Consider the following 22,176-nt stretch of genomic DNA (forward strand, 5'->3'; position numbering starts at 1 on the left):
TTGGGTGCTTAGTATAATATTAATAGCAAATGGTTATATAGCACTTACTATATGCCAGACTCTAGGCTAGCACTTTACCTCTATTCATTTAATCTTCAGAACAATCCCATAAGGTACATATTTTATTTCCATTTTTATAGATGGAGTAACTGAGAGCCTGGAAGGTTAAATAATTTACATAGTATTACACACCTACTCTGTGGTAAAGATGGGATTTGAACCCAAACAGTCAGACCTCAGAGTCCATGCCCTTAACACTATGCTATGCTACTGATCTGATGGAATGGGCTCCTGAAGAAGTTAATGCTGTATTTAAAGAGCCATAGAAATCTCCAAAAAGGAAATAAGTGGCTTTTTTTTTTCTTCTTGATTTTGGGAGATTTGCGCTGGATTATGGTTCTTATTATTCTGGTGAGGGAGCATGGTGAAGAAAAACCCTAGATCAGGAATTTAGAGATTAAACTTTTTATCTTGGCTCTGCTGCTGAGTTCTGTAACTTTGGGTAGATCACTTTACATGTGTAGATCTTCAGTTGCTTTATAAAAACGATAGGACTAAACCAGTGATCCTGATTCCTACATTCTTTTATGGGAATCAGTCATTAAGAGCAGTTCTCCCTCAGTTAAGAATGTACAAGTCTGAAAATTGTTAGAGTATTAATCAGATCCTTCCTTCCACTGGTCATTATGTAATGATGCATAGAAAAGCCGTTTTACACATTTGCAGTTTAGTAGAATGTCTAAAAGCATAGACTCTAGCCGGAATTCCCTGGACTTGGTCTGTGGCTTTAACGTCAGACCTTTTCAGACCTTTAACTTCAGAGCCTCATTTTCTTCATCTATGATGTGGGTATAATAGCATGTCCCTCACAGAATTGTGAATCAATATATGTAAGGCACTTAGAACAGTGTGTCACATACATGTATGCCATACATGTTAGCAGTTGTTTACCACTCAGTAGAAAGGCACACTAGTTGACCTAGATCTCTCTTATTTTTAGAGGTAGAAGAAAACTTTGAGATTGATCTTGTCTAACCTCCATTTTTTTTTAACCTCCATTTTTCTATGAGAAATATGAGGCTTATTATAGGTAAAATGATTTCCTGAGTCTATACCCTGTATAGTTAGCAGTCATCATGGACTGTGGGTCTAATGCCCTGACTCACTCCAGTACTTTTTCCAATTTTGTCAGTTCTTTGAATATTCATAGTGGGCATCATCTTTCACTGTTCTTTTCTGGTTTTTGAGAGATTATACTGTGCTGTCTTTTCTGTATACATCTTTTTGAATTGCTAAAGTTCTAATGTAAATCTTTTGAGTAAAAACTGGAATAGATACATTTCATGCCTTAGAACTAAAAGGTATTCCTGGAAGTATTAGATTTCTGTTAGCATGTGGCTCATGGAATTATGAAACTCTAAATGGAATTGAGTTTAAAAAGGTGAAATTACACCATCTAGTGGAAGTAGTGATTGTTTGGTGGTTTTGTTTTTAAGTAAAACTTTTTGCAGCATTTAATGTTAATTTCCTGGATATTAGTAGTGTTTTAAGAGCTTAAAATAAACTTGGCAACCAGTCTCTTGTAAGTGTAAGCTGTGTTTTATGGCTTTTGTTAGATTCCTTAATTTGTTTGTTTATTTTAAGGATTTTATTTATTTGAGACAGTGAGAGAGGGAATGCAAGCAGGGGGAGTGGGAGAGAGAGAAGCAGGCTTCCCGCTGAGCAGGGAGCCCGATGCGGGGCTCGATCCCAGGACCCTGGGATCATGACCTGAGCAGAAGACAGACGCTTAACCAACTGAGCCACCCAGGAGCTTTAATTTAATTAAAATTAAATTAAAATTTAATTTTAATTATAAAATTAAAAATTTTATATTTTTAAATATAAAAAACGGTACCTGTAACTCTAATTAGATCGGATTTTCTTTAATCATTATTCACCAAGGATGTGGAGAAAAATAAATGCATACTTTAAACCTCAAGTACTGTCTTTGAAGCATATCCTTCTTTTTTGAGGTGGCTCCAGAGGTATTAGGGTAGTAAGTGTTCTTCTTTGGCTAATGACAGGAATAGAAGAAAGTGAAATTTAAAGATGTTCCATAACCACAGCTCATGCTGTGTGAGCATTTTCACCTTGACTTCTAGTGAAGGAGACCCTCTTAACAGCTATCAAATGTTAACAAGTGACCTAGAGATAAGGGTTTGCTTGCTAATGTCCTTCTCTGTAAAAATATCCCTTTGGAGCTGCCAAATGGTTATAGAACTCCTTGACCCCTTATTACATTGGTGGACTCTTACTTATTTTTGGCATATTTGATTGCTGCTAAGTGGTATACAGTCACAAAGAATCAGAACACCTGAAAATGCAAGAGATTGTGAAACAACAGTCTCTCTCCTTAAATATATATATTTATATATATGTAACATTCTTAAAAGGAAAAATTAAAAGACATTTCTATTTTAGATGTCATACTCATGCAGCTAAGCCATTGAGAAATATCTTTGCTACTGACCAGATTGTTTGGCTTAGTTTGAAATGAGTTTGTTCTGAAAAATATGTATATATTTTTTAAAATTTACATATATACATATATATATAATTGGAAATGGAGGGTTTTATATAGATATATAAAATGTAGGGTTAAACATTTGTTGGATTCTTCTATTCTGGGTTTCCTTTTTTTTAAAACTCTTGTGAATTATGACTAAAAGGAAAACAAAAACAGGGCACTTGTTTTCTGTTAATAGGGGAAGGTGCAGCTCAGTACCCCTAACAGTCCAGGAAATGAGACTAAAATGACATGGCTTATATATATTTTACAAGGTAGATTTATCAGGTTTGAAAGTAAGATACAAAGTGGGATATAAGATGAGAATATTTTCAGAATGTACTTTGATTTCTCTTCAAGGATCATGCTGAGTTTATTAGAATCTCTTTTGTGATTTGTACTATTAGGAGGCCTTACATCGGGAACAGATGTTGGAACAGAAGTTAGCCACACTTCAGCGGCTACTAGCCATCACCCAAGAGGCTTCAGATACCAGTTGGCAGGTATTCCAGTTGCCTTTATATACAAGAAGCATTTAAGTGTAGTTTAATATCCCTTAGATGTTGATTAAAAGTGAAATTTTTTAGCAGGCAAAGGCAAACTTTTAATGACCAAATATTGAAAATTTAGCATTTTACAGTGGATGTTGGTCAGTTTTATGATTTCATATCTTTTTTTGGCAGTAGCAACCTTTTTGATATGTGTAATTTTTTAATTACCCTGGGATTTTATTTATATTTAATTTTTCTTCAACAGGCTTTAATAGATGAAGATAGACTCTTATCACGGTTAGAAGTTATGGGAAACCAATTACAGGCATGCTCCAAAGTAAGTATTAATCTCAAGTAAAGATCCATAAAGAAAAATGCATTAACTATGCATGAAAATGCATAGTTTTTTATGTAGCTTCATTTCTTTGACTGTCATTTTGAGTACATGCTAAAACGTTTATATGTTTTCACCATTCTTTTAAATTTTTTGTCATTAGAGGAAATTTCAAACACACATTAAGGAGAAAGAATTGTATATTGAATACCCATATACAACTCTTCCTTTTTTTTCTATCACAGTTGATATTTGCTGGAGAAACTGGGTCATTTGTCCTCTATAATTTCCCTAAATCTGGATTGTTATTTACACATTCTTCTAGCTCTCCTCCCATACCATAAACTGGTAGTTTGATCTAGAGATTTGATCTGATTTAGGTTCAACTCTTTTTTCCAACAGTACTTCATGAATAGTATTGTGTACTTTCACCAGAAGGCACCATAATATCTAGTTGTCTTTCTTTTTGAGATATTAGCAATCTTTGATGATCCTTGCCTAGATCCATTATTAAGGCTTGCAAAAATGGTCATGTTGTAGTTGTTACTTCTTCATTTATTAGCTGGATTACTTCTATAAATACTTCTATTCCCCCTCATAAACCATTTTGTTACCCTGAAGTCATTTTCTTTGGGAAAAGGATAAGTGATTTTCTCCATTTATTTACTGGATTTCAAAATAATGAGTTGGTTCCTTCTCATCTACCAAAGAATGACCATGAAGTGTTTTTTTTCTCCAAACTTAGATTTAAATATATTTCATGTGTTTCAGCCTGTTCCATTTGTTGTGGTTATTGATGCTCAAATTATCCCATCTTTGGTTCCTAAGTCCTTTTGGTAGAACCCCAGCAAACTTTGATCGCCTCCTGCTGTCATTTTAGACAAGGTGTTCCAGACTCATCTTGTACATTTCCTGCCTCAGAGCTGGAGTCAGCTTTTTCCTAAGGGTGCTCTTATTCCTTTTGGTTTAACCATTGTTTTAAAATGCTTGGCCCCTTTGAAAGTAAGAGATTATTTTTACCCACAAATGTAAATATTGTGGCTTACAGAGAATATGACAGATAGGAGACTTAATTCATTTTGTACATTTGAAAGAAATTCTCAATTTCCTTTGACATTTTTTTTTCTATCAGAAGTGTGGATTAATATATTTGTGAAGGCATAATTTACAGTGCAATTTTTAAATACATCATTTGTATTTGGAGGTACCTTAATGTAGAATTCAAAGAACATCATAATGTGTTATTTTTTCAAATGGTAAATACTTAAAAAAATTACTTGGCTATAATTATAAATATCTTCTAATCCTAGAATCAAACAGAAGATAGTTTACGGAAGGAACTTATAGCATTACAGGAGGATAAACACAACTACGAGACGACAGCCAAAGAGTCCCTGAGGCGGGTTCTTCAGGAGAAAATTGAAGTGGTTAGAAAACTTTCAGAAGTTGAGGTATTTCATTTTAACAAATACAAAATGGTAGTATGATTTAAAATTTTTAGCCTAAAATTGCTAATATTTTAGGACATTTTAAACTTGAGTATTATATAGTTAGGAAATATTTCCTGTCTATCAAATGGGAAGGGATAGTAGGCTGTTTTCATTGTTAGGAATTTTCATTGTAATCATGTGAGTCTGGTGCTTGTGGTTTCTACTCGGTGACTGAGCAAATAAAAACCTAATCAGAGGGAGTCTTAACCATGTGCATTCTGCTTAGGATTTGGCCTCTCACACAGTGGACTGTGATACGTGCCAGGGAATTGATCTCCTGTCACCTAGTTTTTGCTTTTCTTCTAATTGAGAGGATAGTTAGTGGAAGGTGGAGAACCTTACCACTGTTCTTATTTACCCATCCTCTAGAGAAGAAAACTGTGTCTAACTTTGGAGGTCAAAGGGAAAATATCTCTGAGGTCCTTTCTTGGTCTTTTAGGAACAATCAAAATGTGATTCTCATTGCTTTAAAAACAACCTCATTGATATTGTAGGTCATTCGTTGAACCACTGCTAAATTACCACAGAAGTTATTTGTTAATGGATTTAGTTAAAATGCCCATTGTAAACAATAGTAAAAATACTATAGTATATAGTATATACTCTAGAATATGGTATAGTAATGGTTTCTATAATAGCCTCATCCCATAGTAACTAATTCAGTGTTGTGTCATTAATTTGACATGCAAGGAAAGAAAATTGTTAGCTGTCTTCTAATTTTCTTATTAAGTTGATTGTGCCTATTAGTAACTTGCTTTCAAGAATTGATAAGCTTAAAATATTTTCAAGTCTAAAAGTCATACCCAGTGGCCTTTTAAAAGAGTAGTTATGTAGAAGTAACATCCTTTCCTCCCCTGCTCCCTTTCTGTTGTTTTGTTTCGTTTTTCAAATTTTTTGTTGTATTTTCTGTTTTAGCATGTACCTAAAGTAAATTAAAATTCTTATGTCGTTTAACTCTTATATAAAGGCCAGGGCAGATGTTAATTTTGAACAGCCCATAGAATTAACACTTTTTATAAGTTGAATTTAGAATGTGCATTTATTCTAAATCAGTTATCTGTAAACTTGAATTACAGCGAAGTCTGAGTAATACTGAAGATGAATGTACCCATCTTAAAGAAATGAATGAACGGACTCAGGAAGAATTAAGAGAATTAGCCAATAAATATAATGGAGCAGTTAATGAGATTAAAGATTTATCTGATAAATTAAAGGTATGTATTTACTCAACCTGAAAGTGTGTTAATAGTCCCTAACACACTGGATAGATTAAGAGGTTAGGTATTGCGGAATAGTTGTTGATGTAAAATTTGGTAGTAGTTGAAATTTGTAGTAAAAATAAGGTGTCATTTAGCCCAAACCCCATTGCCACAGATAATTGAAAGTCTGTAAAAGCTGACATATTTTCTCTAGATGGAAATAAATAGTACTTCGCAACAGGCATCTTTTAATATATAACAGGAAGTAGATGTAAATCAGCAAACCGGGGCGCCTGGGTGGCTGAGTCATTAAGTGTCTGCCTTCGGCTCAGGTCATGATCCCAGGGTCCTGGGATCGAGCCCCCGCATCGGGCTCCCTGCTCAGCGGGAAGCCTGCTTCTCCCTCTCCCACTCCCCCTGCTTGTGTTTCCTCTCTCACTGTGTCTCTCTCTGTCAAATAAATAAAACTTAAAAAAATAAAATAAAATAAATCAGCAAACTCCAAGATATTTAGACTTTTTAAAAACTTGAATCTGCTTAACCGTGGGCAGCCCCAAAGGCAGAGCCCAACTACGTTAGTTCTGGATCAAGGCCAGAAGTAACCTTGGAGTCATCTGTATGGACCCTCGTAGCCTCCAGGGATGCTATTAACTGCTTCAGCTGCAGCTCCCTATAGCTCTAGGGCATTTAGGATAAGGACAGGTGAGGCCATACGTAATATCAAGTTGGTCCTTTAAATGTTATCACTGAGTTTGTGAAGACCCATCTTTAAATAATTCAAACCATGGAATGAGTGGCTAGAAGACACATATTTGTTAGAGAAGACCAGGGCATACCTCCCTCTGTGTGGTTGGTGAACCTGTAATAGTTTTAAAGGTTGGTCTTATTAAAAGGAGGTCATTTTGAAAAGTGCTTATTATCATCATTCCTTCAACTAAACACAGTTTTGTTTAAAATATCAGAGTAAGTTACATTTTAGAACTTACAGGCTAATTTAAACAATAGTAATTTCAAGGGAAAACCTTACATATTTCCCTCTTGAAAACTGTGGAGTTTTTCATTTTGACCCCCTTATCTGTATGTATTAGGCCTGTTTGCCTGCTGCAAGTTTTTTTTCCCTAGGTGATAGGGAAGCATGACTTCAGTGCAGACCACTTTTGACATTATTTTGACATTTACAAATATGTTCTATAATATTGAATATTCTCCTTAGAAGTTTATGGTGAATAAAAGCAGTCCTGCTTTAGGCCTCTGAAAGCAAGTTCAGACTTTAGGAAATAACTGAAATTTTTTTTCTTTCTCAACAGGTAGCAGAGGGAAAACAAGAAGAAATCCAACAGAAGGGACAAGCTGAGAAAAAAGAATTACAACATAAAATAGATGAAATGGAAGAAAAAGAACAGGAGCTCCAGGCAAAAATAGAAGCTTTGCAAGCTGATAATGACTTCACCAATGAAAGGCTAACAGCTTTACAAGGTAAGTTGCTAATCCAGAAGTTGATTTGATTTGATTTTTTTTTCTTTTATCTGTGAAATATCTTTTTCTTGGACTTTTATTTACAGTACGGTTAGAACATCTTCAGGAGAAAACTCTTAAAGAATGCAGCAGTTTAGGTAGGTGTGTTACCCAGTTTCTTATTTAAAGCTGAATTTTATCATTGGACTTTTGATGTTTACTCTCTCATGGGGTACTTATTTTAAGAGGGATATTTTATGTTTTAGGTATAAAGTATCTACAGTCTTTCAGAAAATTTCCTTTAAAAATATGCTTCATTGCCACCAGTGGGCACCATTGTTTAGTCCTTGAGATAAATGAAATTTCTGCATCTGAGATGCTCTATTTAGAGATATTTAAATAAGAAAAATAAATGCACAGCAGGATCCTTTTTCTTTTGAGGTTCGTTGGAAGGCAGTTGTAGCTTTTTCTCTGAGTCGATAGAAAATGTCCAGTTGAACCCTTCTTTTAAAAACAAATTTAAAGTGTGCTATACTGTCTTAATGTTAAGTAGGAATACAAAATGCCATGGTTACACTTGAGACCAGTTTTAAAGTAACACTTTCTTTGATCAGGCAATGATACACTGTCTTAATCCTAGGGATACAAGTTGATGACTTCTTACCTAAAATAAATGGGAGCACAGAAAAAGGTAGTGTAAAAAACTTAAATGTTTTTCTTTCATGATATCCTTTTACTATTTAAGCAGGATAGAGAGATCAGCGTTTTAAGGTTTTAAGTGTTTGGAATGAAAAGCATGCAGTTCATAGACCCTTGAATCCCAGCTTTAAAAAAAAAAGCTTCCCTTTATTTTGTAATTCTTAATGCTGTGATTTTTGTTTAGATATCCCTTATTATGTGGAAATTTTAATTATTCAAGTAACAGGAAAATGATAAAGTTCAACTTTAGCGTTGGTTTATACAGCATAGTATAGCTTTCTCCCCAGTATATTTTTCAAAGAACTCGACTACAATTTTCTTCCATCAAGTACTGTTTCCTGAGGATATTGGGCCTCCATTTTTAATGTTTGTATCCCGCTGCATTCCCGGCCAAGAGTTTACTTAACAGCGCATTGAGCTCTTGGATATGTCATAGAAACTGCTTTCTTTACACTGTACATCTGTTTCTTTAATCAGAAAAAACAGGATCAGTCATTTCTGCTGTCTGAAAAGTCATTTATTAGTTAATGATTAGTTTATTGGGACCCTTCTTTCTGGATAGCTTGCATTATCTCTTGCCAAAAATGTATAGCTACTCTTGGTTTTCCTGTTACTGACTGCATGGGGTACTTTTTACCCAATGGCTTGTACATACCTTCAGTTGTGAAGATCCCCATTCATCCTCCCCCATTTCCATCCATCCAACATTAATTGAGCACTAGCTATGTGCCAGATCCTGCATTAGATTCTTTAAGTACAGAATGAATAAAATTATTTTCTGTGTTTACAAATCTATGTACCTCTCATCTTAGTTTTTATACAGAAGTTAGTAGAAGATATCAAGGTCAATACTCAGAACTTCTTATTAAATATTTTTTTCATGTATCAGGGGATATCTTTATAGTTCTTGGGGCAGCAGCCAACTCTGATAAAGTTAGGAGGTGCTTTTTTGTTCTTGTTTTTGTGTGGTTGGTTTTCAATCAGGAACCGGCAAGATAGGCTCAAGTAATCATGTATATGTGAGCTGTAAGCTCAAGACCTAATATTACATATATTCTATAACAAATCTTGAAACTCTAAATTAAAAGTTATTGTCATTCATCATTGTTACTTGACTATTCTATATGTGTTTTATAAAATACATCTACATTTTAGAATTCCAGTTTGAGTTTCAATTCGAGAATTTTTTAAAGGTGTAGTTTATATTCATTACTAATATTACTAATTTCTGTTTATTAATTATATTTAGCAAACATATATAAAACGACTTAATCCTCATCTTCTAAAAGCTTGTCATTGTTAAATGAATTTTTATTTTTTGTTGTCATTATTTGCTTTTTTTTTTTTCTCTCTTTCTGGCACGAGCACTTTTTATCCCAATTCATCACCATTTTATACTCTGGTTTCTCTTCAGATCGCATAAATCTTTCGCCTTTTACCAATTCATCACCATTTTGATTTAAGCATGTATTTATTAATAATGTATAACTCAAGCTCGGAACATGCTTTTCCTTCAGTTAAGAGAATCCCTTTATATACACTAAATCATCTTTATACTATTTTAGAGTTGTGAGATTACTGCTTAAAATTTTTTGCCAATTCCAGTTGATTTAGATGAGAATAGTTGTAGACAACTCCTTGATTTAAGACTGAATATTTTGGATACTTTAAGGTACTTCTTACCATGATTGTTTTTTCCCCGCTGGTGTGTTTGGATTTTTAGTGGTGATAAATTGAGTGGTGTGAGAGTGACCTACAGTATATCTTTAACAAAACGGGATAGTAAATATCTTGATAATGCATAAAAACTTCATTATACCAGATTTAGTACAGAGTGACTTTGGAATAAGATGAGTCTGTTCTGAATCATTTGTTATATAATAACAAACCAGTTATCAAGCATTCCAGTATTACCAAAGCCCATAGCCACAGTATGCTATCAGATATGACTTTATCTAAAATTACTCTTTAAATAGTAGAGAGAGAACCAAGTATAGTTTTAAGAGAATATTTTAAAAATATCTGGAGATGTTAAGATTAATGCTGTTTCTCTAGTAAACTCTATTTTTGAAATTACTTAAATCTAAAGTAGCTGCTATAAGCACAGGTTTTATACTATAAATTTTTTTGTATCTTATCTGATAAGCATAATTTGAATATGTCTTAGTATAGAAAAGCACTGTCTAATAGAAATATTATGAGAACCAATATATATAATTTAAAATTTCTGGTAACCACATTAAAAATATAAAAAGAAACAGGTAAAGTACTTTAGTTAATAATGTATTTTAATAATGTTTAATAATATATTTACTTTAACCCACTATATCAAAAATATTATTTTAACATGTAATCAATAAGTATTTCACATTCTTTTTTCCTTAGTAACTCTTTGAAACCAGTATATATTTATTTTACACTTACAACATATCTCAATTCAAACTAGCCATTTTTTCAGGACTCAGTATCCACATGTGTATCGAGCATGTGTATTGGACAGCACAGGTAGTATAGAAAATCAAAATTTATAGGAAACTCATGTATAAATAAAACACATTTTAAGTATCACAGTTCTCTCTTTTATTTCTGTATCTGTCTTTTCTTTACATTTCCACAGCCCTATTTGGGATCTTAGACATGCCTCCACCTTCCCCCCTACCTTAAGTATCTGATTCTTTTTGCATTATCAGGGACATCTTTTATAGTTGGCAAAGTGAATTCCCAAGGGGCTGAATTCAAGTAATGAAGTATTAAAAGTGTCATGATCCAAATCTTTTACATATACTATCTGAAAGACTTTTCTCTCATATCTTAGAAAATGCCTTTGTAGAAGTCATATATATATATTTTTGTATTAATCTTGCATTTTATCTAAACTAGTATTTTAAATATTTTAATCTAGGGTCCAGATATTAAAATCAGAGTAGATAAAAGGGTGATTTGGGGCTTAGTGAGTGATGGTGGGATGTACTGCATTAATAAATGTCATCTAAAGTCCTGTGATGATAGTCTGAAATTTTTGTTTCAAATAAGTTCTATTAAGTCCTTTAGGTTAAAATTTGGTTTCAAATGAGTTTTCTTATTTAACCATATTGTTGTATAGTTGGAGTTCTGAAAATATTACCATAGCTTAGGTAGGATTTATATAAAACAACTTTTGATCATGGTAATTACTATTTAACTGAGGGCTCCTGTTTTGGATTTCTTGGCTCCAATCAGCAAATGCTATTTATTAGATTTTTTTTTTTTAATTACTGTTGCAGATAGCCTTTTTTTCCTTTTTCTTTTTGGGGCTATATTGTATCTCTGTGTAGTGTAACTATATACAAATATATACAACTATACACACCATATTACATGTGTGTGTGTGTGTGTGTATATATATATATATATATATATATGTAAAACTGTTGACTGGAGGCTCTGTACACCATGTAAATAGATAAAGGAGAATGACAGATTTCAGTAGGAAGGTAAAGGAGGTGGCATTAATAAGGATATCAAGAGAAGTTGTAATGTGATCAGAGTAGGAGATGCCTGCCTCTCAAACAAAAGTTGAGATGATGAAGGGTGAGGTGGGTTGAAATGAGGAGAAAAGAGGCTTTCACAGTCCAAGTGGTACTAACTCATGTCCTCTTTGACAGCTTTTAGTGCTTTCACACCATCCAGATAGTCATCCTGGGATATATTTTTAACATTGAACTTCCAAAGTCTATTTAGTAGTTTTGAAAGATCCAGAGTTATAATTGAAGGATGTTATCCAGATTCAGAAGGTAACTCTTTGGATCAATGTAAATAAAGATTATTGTAAGAAAAGGGTTGAAACTTTTCTTAACTCCTGTTAGGTTTTGATTCTCTCCCCTCATTAAAACAAAACAAAACAAATTCTGTTTGACCTGAGCAAAACCATTTTCCAGGCTCTTATTTTAAAATGTATAGGCATTGACTTTAATCATTTGGGTGGAGATAAACAATGTAATATTTTGAGAGTATATAAAGTACAGATTAAATGACTCAAAGGGAAAGGTTATTTGTGAAATGAAAGTCTAAAAATTGAAGTGTTGCATCATTGTCTTAAAAATTTTAAGGCATTATTTTATGGTATTCTTAAAATATTTATCTTTTGCCTCTTAAGAAAAATAGCTTTGAAGAGAGACTTTTAGAAAACAGTTATCAGTTAGAACAAATAATAAAATATAAACATTATTTACAGGTATTTATTAAGCTGTCATGGAGAAAGGTGTATTTTAAAAGTGGGAGAAGCTTTTTAAAGCAATATATCTATGGTTTTCTTGAGCTCTTTGGATAGAAACTGTACTTTTAAAAGCTAACCATTCAGAGTACAAATCAATGATTATATAATAACAATTTTCAGTCATTTAGCTTTATTTAACTCCTAAATATGTCTGCTATTAATATTAAAAATATATTAAACTTTTATGAATCTTATTCAGAGTTACTTATGTTAATACATTTCAGTTTTCCTACCTTTGCTGTTGGTTTTCAAAAACAGCAACAAACTATATCCTTAAAGGTGTTTCTTTCTTTATTAGAGCACTTGCTTTCAAAGAGTGGCGGGGACTGCACTTTTATTCATCAATTCATAGAATGCCAGAGTGAGTACAGAGTATTTTTCACATTGATTTTAATGAAGCCAGGGGCAAAAATTGAAAAATGAGAGGAAAAATGAAGATCTCAATGTGTTTGTTATGGTAGAAGTGCATTGAGGGCCATCTTCAGACAGCAGCGATACTTTTCATACTGTTTCGGCTTCTCTCTTTGGAGAAAATTATTATTATTTTTTTAAAAGATTTTATTTATTTATTTGAGAGAGAGAATGAGATAGAGAGAGCATGAGACGGGGGAGGGTCAGAGGGAGAAGCAGACTCCCCGCTGAGCAGGGAGCCCGATGTGGGACTCGATCCCGGGACTCCAGGATCATGACCTGAGCTGAAGGCAGTCGCCTAACCAACTGAGCCACCCAGGTGCCCCCTGGAGAAAATTATTTTTGTGGCATTTGCCTTCAAAGATGGATTTCATATTGCCCACAAAAAAGAGGAAGTTTCAAGCTTTTAAATAAAAAATTCTTGTTGAGCAGGGAATAAAATAGAATGTCAAGCACCTAAACTTTCTGTGTGGACACTTAAGAGGTAGTAGTAACGTTAGCCTGTTTTATTTAAGTTCTAGTTCTATCACAGATTTGCATTTGAAGTTCTTAAATAAATTTCTTAAATGATTAAATGAAGTCAGGAAAACAGTGGTTTCGTTTGGGCACTCAGATCTGAAGATGGCCCTTAGGGTAGTAGGACCTTTCTAGGGAAAGAGTAGCAATAGATTGTCCTACAGTCTGACATCAACTGCCTACCCCTGGAAGGCTGTCTTTAATAATAAGGATAGATAGGTTGGCTTTTGAGGTGATTTGGACCTCTGCTGAATTCTGAGTGAAAGTATCATGAATTCCCTCTTACTTGAAAAATCACGTGACTGCTTATTTTAAATCATGAGGTTGTGATAATTCTTTTGGTCTTAGTGATAATTAAAGGTCACTATGTGTAATAAAGATTTATTGATGACATCTGTACTTTTTCCTACCAGACATACAATACACTTTGTTGAGCATTTTTCTCTCCCTTTTCACTCTCTTTTTGAAATGAGTGACTTCCCATTTTTTATGCTCATGAGTTCATCTTGTAGACAGGCAAGCATATGTGGTTCTCTCTCCTCCCCACACACACAATCTCAGGAGCACTTGAGGCTTGTAAGTGTCACACCTGGTAATTATAGCAGACAAACTCAGTAGATCAAATGTTACACTCCTTAGAGATGCCTTAAGGAAACCTGGAATTTCATTTAATAGTTTTAGAAGAGCTTCTATTTTTGTCCATTTTAGAGACTATGATGTTGAATGTCAGTTTGATATTATTTTGAGGAAAACTATTTAATAAATATGGCATATTTCTTTGTCTTTTAAAATTTTTTCATAGAGCAAAGATTAATCCAAGTTTTTGTTACCTTCTGATTACTAAATTTCACTTTTATGGGAAATTGGCACAGGGATTTGGATCAAAATAACTGGTACCCACTGAAACCAACTAAAAACAGAATATAGAGTCTAAAATATAAATCTTTAGGAGAAGGATTTTATATTAGTTTTATTACATATGACCATTTTTTAGTAAGTTATTTTTATATTAAATTTTTGTGACTTGTATTTTGAGCCCAAAGAAATAAGAACAGAGAACTATCAAAAAAAAGACTAAGTTACAATTTGAAAAAATCATTTAAAATATTATTATAAAATATGTAAAATATTTAGCTGTAGTTGTAATATAGAACGATATTTGTTTTACATTAAGAAAAAGATATTTGGAGGGGCACTTGGGTGGCTCAGTTGATTAAGCGTCTGCCTTCAGCTGAGGTCATGATCTCAGGGTTCTGGGATGGAGCCCCACATTGGGCTCTCTGCTCCTCAGGGATCCTGCTTCTCCCTCTCCCTCTGCCTGCTGCTCCCCCTGCTTGTGCTCACTCTCTGTCTGTCTCTGTCAAATAAATAAAATCTTAAAAAAAAAAAAGAAAAAGATGTTTGGAGATTTTTATTGTGTCATAGTTATGAGAGGCAAATGGACCAGTAAACATTCAGATATAGAGCAGGAGTTATGTAAATTATAGCAGTCCCCTCAATGGGGATATTAACTAATAAAATTATGTTTATAAGAACTATGTAATAGCATGGGAAAAATGTTAAATGTGGTACATAGGGAAAAAATTATAATATAAAATCCTTTTCTTGTGGATGAAGAATAAACCAAAGAACAAAAAATAAAATTAGAAATAAATAAATAAAATTCAAGTATTCCTGATGTCTGAATCCATTGGGTCTCTAAGTGCAAACAGAGGAAGTTTGGACTATAAATTCATATAGCTAGGGATATAGCCCATTATCTGAATCTGTTCAGTTCCTGAGTTTTGGTAACAAGTAGCAAGGGTTTGGTTAATGAGGTTACCAGTTCTATCTCAGAAATTTCCAAATCTGTTGGCTCCTTAAATTTGGATAGCCAGAGTTGGCATACTAAGAGTTAACTCTGATTTGTTGTCAGAGGGGATGTTTTCATTATTTTATAACAAGCTGCTGGTATAGAAATTGTTTTGTTTAATAAGTATTATGGCGAGCAAGACAAATTCAGCAAAAATCATACTCAAGTGAACTTTTGAAACAACTTTGGATTATTTTTTGATAATCTCACACAAATTTTTTTGCCATTATTTTCATTGATAGCCATCTTGAATTGATTTATAATTTTGACATGAAGTTTATATTCAATGAGCAGTGACACTTCATATTCTTATTTCCAGTCTTTTGTTTATTTTTTTTTCAAGATTTTTTTATTTTTAAGTAATTTCTACACCCAACATGGGGCTCAAACTTACAACCCTGGGATCAAGAGCTGCATGGTCTACCGACTGAGCCAACCAGGTGCCCCTTATTTCCAGTCTTTTAAAAAGCAGATGTTAAGTACCTAGATTTCATTACTTACGGTGCTTGTTGTATAACCCAGTTCACCTTGTTTTTTTAAAAATTAGAAAGCAGGGGTGCCTGGGTGGCTCAATCGGTTAAGCATCTGACTCTTGATTTCGGCTCAGGTCGTGATCTTAGGGTTGTGACATTGAGCCCCTGTGTTGGGCTCTGTGCTAGGTGTGAAGTCTGCTTCAGATTCTCTCTGTCCCTCTCCCTCTGCCCCTCCCCCTCTCCCTCCCCCTCTCTCTCTGTCTCTCTCTGGAAAAGAAAAAGAAAGCAAATAATTCACTTCATAGGATTCATAATGTCTATTTTTAATATAGTAACAGATTTTTTCAGTTTATGTGTATGAATCCATAAGAGAACGGTTTAGTTGTTGGCTGTCTCCATTTATAAGGTGATTTTGACGAAGTTAAATGAGTTGGAACACATTTCAATTTGTTTTCCTTTTATAGTAAAAGAGACTTTTTTTTTTTAATTCTCTTTTAGGAGAAAAGCTTTTAATCCAGGCAGAGAGATTGGATTTTGAACAGATTAAAATACAACCTTTTACATAATTCCAGAACTGTGAAGTAAATTTTCTTTGTAAAAATATACCATATAAAATCTAGAATTAACAATTAACTTTAATAAAACTTGCTAAAAAGCTCTAGCAATATTTTCTCTTCAGGGATTTGGGCATGAAGTTTGATTTAAGCAGAATTCCACATTCCATGTTCCCTGCAAATTTTAGTTATTCAAGGTTTACCATGTAAACTTAACAAATAGTTGAGACTATTGTGTTCTGCTAAAGATGCTTTTTGAGTTAACAAATTGTGCACCTCTAAATCTGTTTCATATATATCCTGTGAACTCTGTCACTTGATTGACTTATATGCTGATTGCAGAGATAAAGGATAAAAGGTGGAGAATCTCAGGACATGGAGATTCACCTCATGGGCATAGAGTGGAAGACTCCCTTCTCTGGACTGCTGTCTGCACTTTTAATTCCTTTTGCTACTGTTTGGGTGAGGGCAGAGGCATCACAGTTGGGTACCAAAGAAACTTTCTTCTGAGGTCTGCTTTGTACAAACAAACTGTCTCCACCCCAACGGGTATCTTCCTTTTGATGATTGAGTTAACAAGTGCCCTGAAAGAAACCTCATGTCTTCGTATTCTTAATCCATGGTTACTATGAGATTTAATGGTTTTTATTATTAGGCAAAAGTCTAATTCTCTTAATATTTCATGTCTTACTATTTTTTTTCCTGATTTAAAAAAAAAAAAATCCTCTCCCCGCCTCCAACTCCCCTTTTGAAATTACAGTCATTATCTGTATATGTTTGTCTCATTCCCTCCTTTCTCTTAGGGCTTTGCTCTCACATAAAAATTGCCTTATTTGGAGTAATGCATTGAATCAGTGTTGCTCTGTGACTGTTTACTTTTCATCACTCTATGAGATCAGCCTCTGAACAATCTCAGGAATAAGCCTGATTACATATTCTACTTGAAACAGATTTTTAAATTTTCATCTTTTAAACTTTTATTTCTGTAAGCCAAAGCAGTTTATTTATAACCAAGAATAAGAAACACTTGGTGTGGTTCCCTGCTCTTAGTAATTTATGTCCCCATTATAGGAAAATTCTTTTTTTTTTTTTTTAAGATTTTATTTATTTATTTGACAGAGAGAAAGCACAAGTAGGCAGAGCAGCAGAGGGAGAGGGAGAAGTAGGCTCCCCACTAAGCAGAGAACCTGATGTGCGGGGCTCAATCCCTGGACCCTGGGATCATGACCTGAGCTGAAGGCAGACGCTTAACCGGCTGAGCCACCCAGGAACCCTATAGGAAAATTCTTGAATTTAAACTAGATATTGCTAATTCTTTATTTCTTTGAATTTGGAGTCGTTGACCAATCTAAGATATATGGGAGGGTTTTTGTTCGGTGTTTATTTGTGCCAGTCATTTTTCCCAGTCGGCTAGCTTTCCAACATTTCTACGAGGTTTTCTCCCAGCATAACTGCACAGAAGATAGTCTTAAATTTATGCCAACAGTGTTCTGACATGTAGATTGTTCCTTTCTTTAAAAAAGAACTGTTTCTGTATTCTTGAAATTGGTTCGTTTCCTTTAGTTTCAGTCTGTCCTTAATTCTCAATTTTTTTTTTATAAATACCCCGCGCTAACCGATATGGACATTAAGGAGGGCATGTGGTGATGAGCACTGAGTATCATATAAGACTGATGAATCACTGAACTCTACCTCTGAAACTAATAATACACTGTATGTTAATTTATTGAATTTAAATTAAAAAATCTACCTGTCACTCTAAAAATAATTCTCAATTTTTTTTCTTTCGTTCTTCCTTATTCTCAGGTTTTAGAACAAGTAGCTTCTGAAACTGTTTTTATGAAAAGGTAGACTATCTTCTATAGCAGGACTTGCTTTAACTAATTTTATTTTGATGCAGAAACGAATCACCTTGTGAAAGTCTGTATTATTAAAGTTAGGCCTCCCCTCTAAGGTTCTAAAGTTCTATTTCTACTTTTTGAACTACTACTCTGTGAAGGAAATAAATAGTTGGCTTGATGTTGAATGCTGATTGTTAATTTTTACTTTGATTGTATTTGATGTTAATTCTAATCTCAGTTTCTTTGCCGTATTTCCTTTTAATGACCTTTTAGCAACTGTAACTCATTTTCATCTATGATGTTTAGAATTGGATCAGAGGATTCTTGACATAAATTCCCATTTGGTCCCTCACTGGCAGTAGGACTCTGGGCATTTTAACCTCCTTAAACCTCATTTTCCAGGCGCCTGGATGGCTCAGATGGTTAAGCATCTGCCTTCAGCTCGGGTCATGATCCCAGGGTCCCAGAATCGAGTCCTACATCGGGCTCTCTGCTCCTTGGGAGCCTGCTTCTCTCTGTCTCTCTCTCTCTGTCTCTCATGAATAAATAAATAAAATCTTTAAAAAATAAATAAATAAAATAAACCTCATTTTCCTCAATTGTAGAATGGGATGGTAGTACCTATGAAGTAGGTCAAGATAGTAGTTACCTTTATGGGGTTTTCATTGGAACAGGAATTGTAGGAAGCTTTAGGGGGTTGTGGTTAGGTTCTGTTTCTTGATTTGAGTTGTAGCCATATAAATATTTGCTTAAAAAAAAATTTATTAACCTGTACCTCTGTGTTATGTGTCCCTTTCTGTGTGTTATTTTTCACAATAAATAAGTATGGTTTAGGGCCCCTGGGTGGCTCAGGTGGTTAAGTGTCTGCCCTCAGCTAGGGTGGTGATCTCAGAGTCCTGGGATCAAGCCCTGCCATCAGGCTCCCTGCTTAGCTCTGCCTCCCCTCATGCTCACACGTGCGTGTGCGCTCTCTTTTTCTCTCTCTCTCTAATAAATGAATAATTTTTTTTGAAGTATGGTTTTAAAATAGCAGAAAATGAATAATTATCTCTCTAGAATATCCCTCAAAAAGAGGGAGTTTTTAAAAAGAAAGAATATCCTCTACTTTATCTTTCAGTTGTGCCAAGCCAAATAGCTCTTTCAAGACCTGCTTTTATCATTACATGGAGGTTCTCTTCTGAGTCCCAGAGTGGCCTCTGACTTTTAGTACTCCCAAAGAATTGAGGTGTCCACCCCAAGTTTGAGAACCAGTGGTTAGAAACTTTTTTTTTAAGTAGGCTCCATGCCTAGTGTGGACCCCAACGCGGGATTCGAACCAACAACCCTGAGATCAAGAGTCAGGCACCTAATTGACTGAGCCACCAGATGCCCCAGAAGCTTTTTATAAAAGTGTTCTTTTCGGGGTGCCTGGGTGGCTCAGTCGTTAAGCGTCTGCCTTCGGCTCAGGTCGTGATCCCAGGGTCCTGGGATCGAGCCCCGCATCGGGCTCCCTGCTCGGCGGGAAGCCTGCTTCTCCCTCTCCCACTCCCCTGCTTGTGTTCCTGCTCTCGCTAACTCTCTCTCTCTGTCAAATAAATAAATAAAATCTTAAAAAAAAAAAAAGTGTTCTTTTCCTCAATTATTTATTTTTTTAAAAATATTTTTAGAAGATTTTATTTATTTGAGAGAGCGAGCACAAATGGGAGGGAGGGTCAGAGGAGAGGGAGAAGCAGACTCCCCACTGAGCAAGGAACCTGACACAGGGATGGATCCCAGGACCCTGAGATCATGACCTGAGCCAAAGGCAGATGCTTAATTGACTGAGCCACCCAGGTGCCCCTTTTCCTCAATTATTTAATTACAGGCCACTAATGCTTCACCAGATTTGAGAATATAACCTTAAATAACTTCAATAGTGACAATAGCAGAAGGTAATTATTATTTAGCACTTTGATATTAGTACTGTGCAAAAACATTTTGCATATTTAATTCTTAGTTTTTTAGAATGAGGAAAACATTCAAATAATTTTTCCATATTTGATCCCTTTAAAAATGTTCAATTCATTCATTCCGCAAATCTGTATTAAGCATCTGCATTGTATATACCAGGCCTTCTTTTAGGTGTTGGGGGTATAGAAATGAACAAGACAAGGAAAACTTTGCCTTCATGGATTTCACATTCTTTGGAGCAAACAAAAACTAATGAACTAATAACATGTCAGGTAGTAATAAGTCCACTGAAGAAAAATAAAAGAATGTAAGACCATAGGTAGCCAAAAGGTACCATGTGGGATTTGAACAGATTTGGGACTAAGCTGAGTAAGGTGTACATGTGTCTTGGGAAGGAGTGTGTGAGATAGAAACTACGAAAACCGGGACTGGTCTCAAATTGGAGCTTTAGAACAATAAAAATGTCTTTTGTGTGTGTGTGTGTGTGATAAAGGGCCAGATAGTAAATATTTTAGGCTTTGTGGGCTATAACGTCTCTCTGTTACAACTACTAAACTCTGCCGTTGTAGAGGAAAGCAGCTGTGGACAATACGTACATGAATGGACCTGGCTGTGTTCCTCTAAAACCTTATTTACCCAACAGGCAGCAGGCTGCATTTGGCCCTGTGGGATTGTAGTTGGCTGACCCCTGGGCTAGATCATGTAGACTTTGTAGGTCATGGTAGGGACTTCAGATTTTGTTCTAAGGGTGAGCATTTTGAGCAATAAATTACTCCTAAGGTGTGGTTAGAATTTTTTAAACAAGGTGGTGCTTAGATCTTCAACATACTAGAGAAAGATTGTAATGGCTTTCAAAGTCTGCATTTATATTATTTTATTATTTGCTATATTCATGTAACAACATTTGTAGAACCTGTTTTATGTGTCGGCATTGTGTTGGGAATTAAATTATTGATGAGATACCTCCCAGCTTCCACTAGACTCTAAATTCCTACATTTAACACGTTTATCTTGGTAATAATCCATGAGGAGTACCTAGTATTTTACCTGTACAGAGTAAATATTTGAAGGAATGAGTGTATTCCTCAAAGAGTTCGTAGTATGTTGGGAAAGGTAGACAAAAATAGATAGCTGCAGTGTAGCTTATTAGAGATAGGAATGATGGACTATGAACGAGAAGAGATACCAAATCCATCCAAGAGAAAGGAAGAGAAATTCCATTTTAGACATGGTGAGATGAAGTTCCCAAGGGATTTCTGGATGAAGATGTTTGGGAAGTAGTTAGACAATAGTGTTCTGAGACCTAAGAGAGAGAGCTAGACTAGACATCAACATTTAGAAATTATGCAAATGTAGTTAATACTATTTAAAATGAATTTTTGTTGTTGTGACAGAGATCTTGAAGATTAATACTTTCTTTTTTCTTGGTAGAGCTATAAAAATTTTGTATTCCACTCCCTCCCTAAATACAGACAATGCTGCATTGAAAATCTTTGTACAGTTGTCTCTTTCCTGAGTAATACACAGAATAGGGGCTGTGGGTCAGAGGACATGTGCTTTCAACGTTTGGATAAGTTCTGTCAAAATTGCCCTCTAAAAAAAAATGATACCAATTTACACTCCCACCAGAAGGACACAAGATTACTCACTCACCCCTCCTGGTATTGAATGTTTGCCAAACTGATGAGCGAATAATGCCACAGCATTGTTTCAGCGGATAGACCATAAATTTCACATTTACTGGACATTTGCTTTTCTTGGCCTGTGAATTCAATGTTGTTATTCTTTGCCCCTTTTCCGCTGTGTTGTTTGACTTTTTCTCATTCATTTTTGGAGGGCCTCACATCTTTGCCATCCACATGCTCCCTTTCCTTCTTCCGTGCTTTATTTTTCTACATAACCTCCATCTGATATACTACTTGTTTACTTCTTTATCATCTCTCCCTCCTCACCCATTAGAATGTAAGAACCAGGAGGGCAGGAATTTTGTCATTTGTTCATTCTAATGTTTCTAGCACCTAGGAGAGTATCTGGCACATAGTAGGTACCCCCTAATTAGTTGTTCAATGAATGAATAATAACCTTTTATCTGCTCTTTATTCTTTAAATATTTTCTCATTTGTCTGTCA

General features: G+C 34.7%; 1 protein-coding gene across 37 annotated transcripts in view; it reads left to right on the plus strand.

The window, feature by feature from the left end:
- The window catches only part of SLMAP (sarcolemma associated protein), a 152,008-nt gene that overhangs the window by 88,878 nt on the left and 40,954 nt on the right, over window positions 1-22,176 (plus strand). For 8 of the 37 annotated variants that reach the window (XM_032411553.1, XM_032411551.1, XM_032411569.1 and 5 more), the window contains exons 6-13: window positions 2,956-3,051; window positions 3,305-3,376; window positions 4,684-4,824; window positions 5,940-6,077; window positions 7,370-7,538; window positions 7,625-7,675; window positions 8,158-8,208; window positions 12,770-12,832. In XM_032411553.1, coding sequence (XP_032267444.1) covers window positions 2,956-3,051; window positions 3,305-3,376; window positions 4,684-4,824; window positions 5,940-6,077; window positions 7,370-7,538; window positions 7,625-7,675; window positions 8,158-8,208; window positions 12,770-12,832 — 781 coding nt within the window. The remainder of the gene's footprint in view (window positions 1-2,955; window positions 3,052-3,304; window positions 3,377-4,683; window positions 4,825-5,939; window positions 6,078-7,369; window positions 7,539-7,624; window positions 7,676-8,157; window positions 8,209-12,769; window positions 12,833-22,176) is intronic. The other 29 variants (XM_032411572.1, XM_032411580.1, XM_032411582.1 and 26 more) reach the window with 7 other exon arrangements.

Source organism: Phoca vitulina, unplaced genomic scaffold (assembly GCF_004348235.1).
Source record: "Phoca vitulina isolate PV1807 unplaced genomic scaffold, GSC_HSeal_1.0 scaffold13, whole genome shotgun sequence".
In the NCBI taxonomy this organism is placed as follows: domain Eukaryota; kingdom Metazoa; phylum Chordata; class Mammalia; order Carnivora; family Phocidae; genus Phoca; species Phoca vitulina.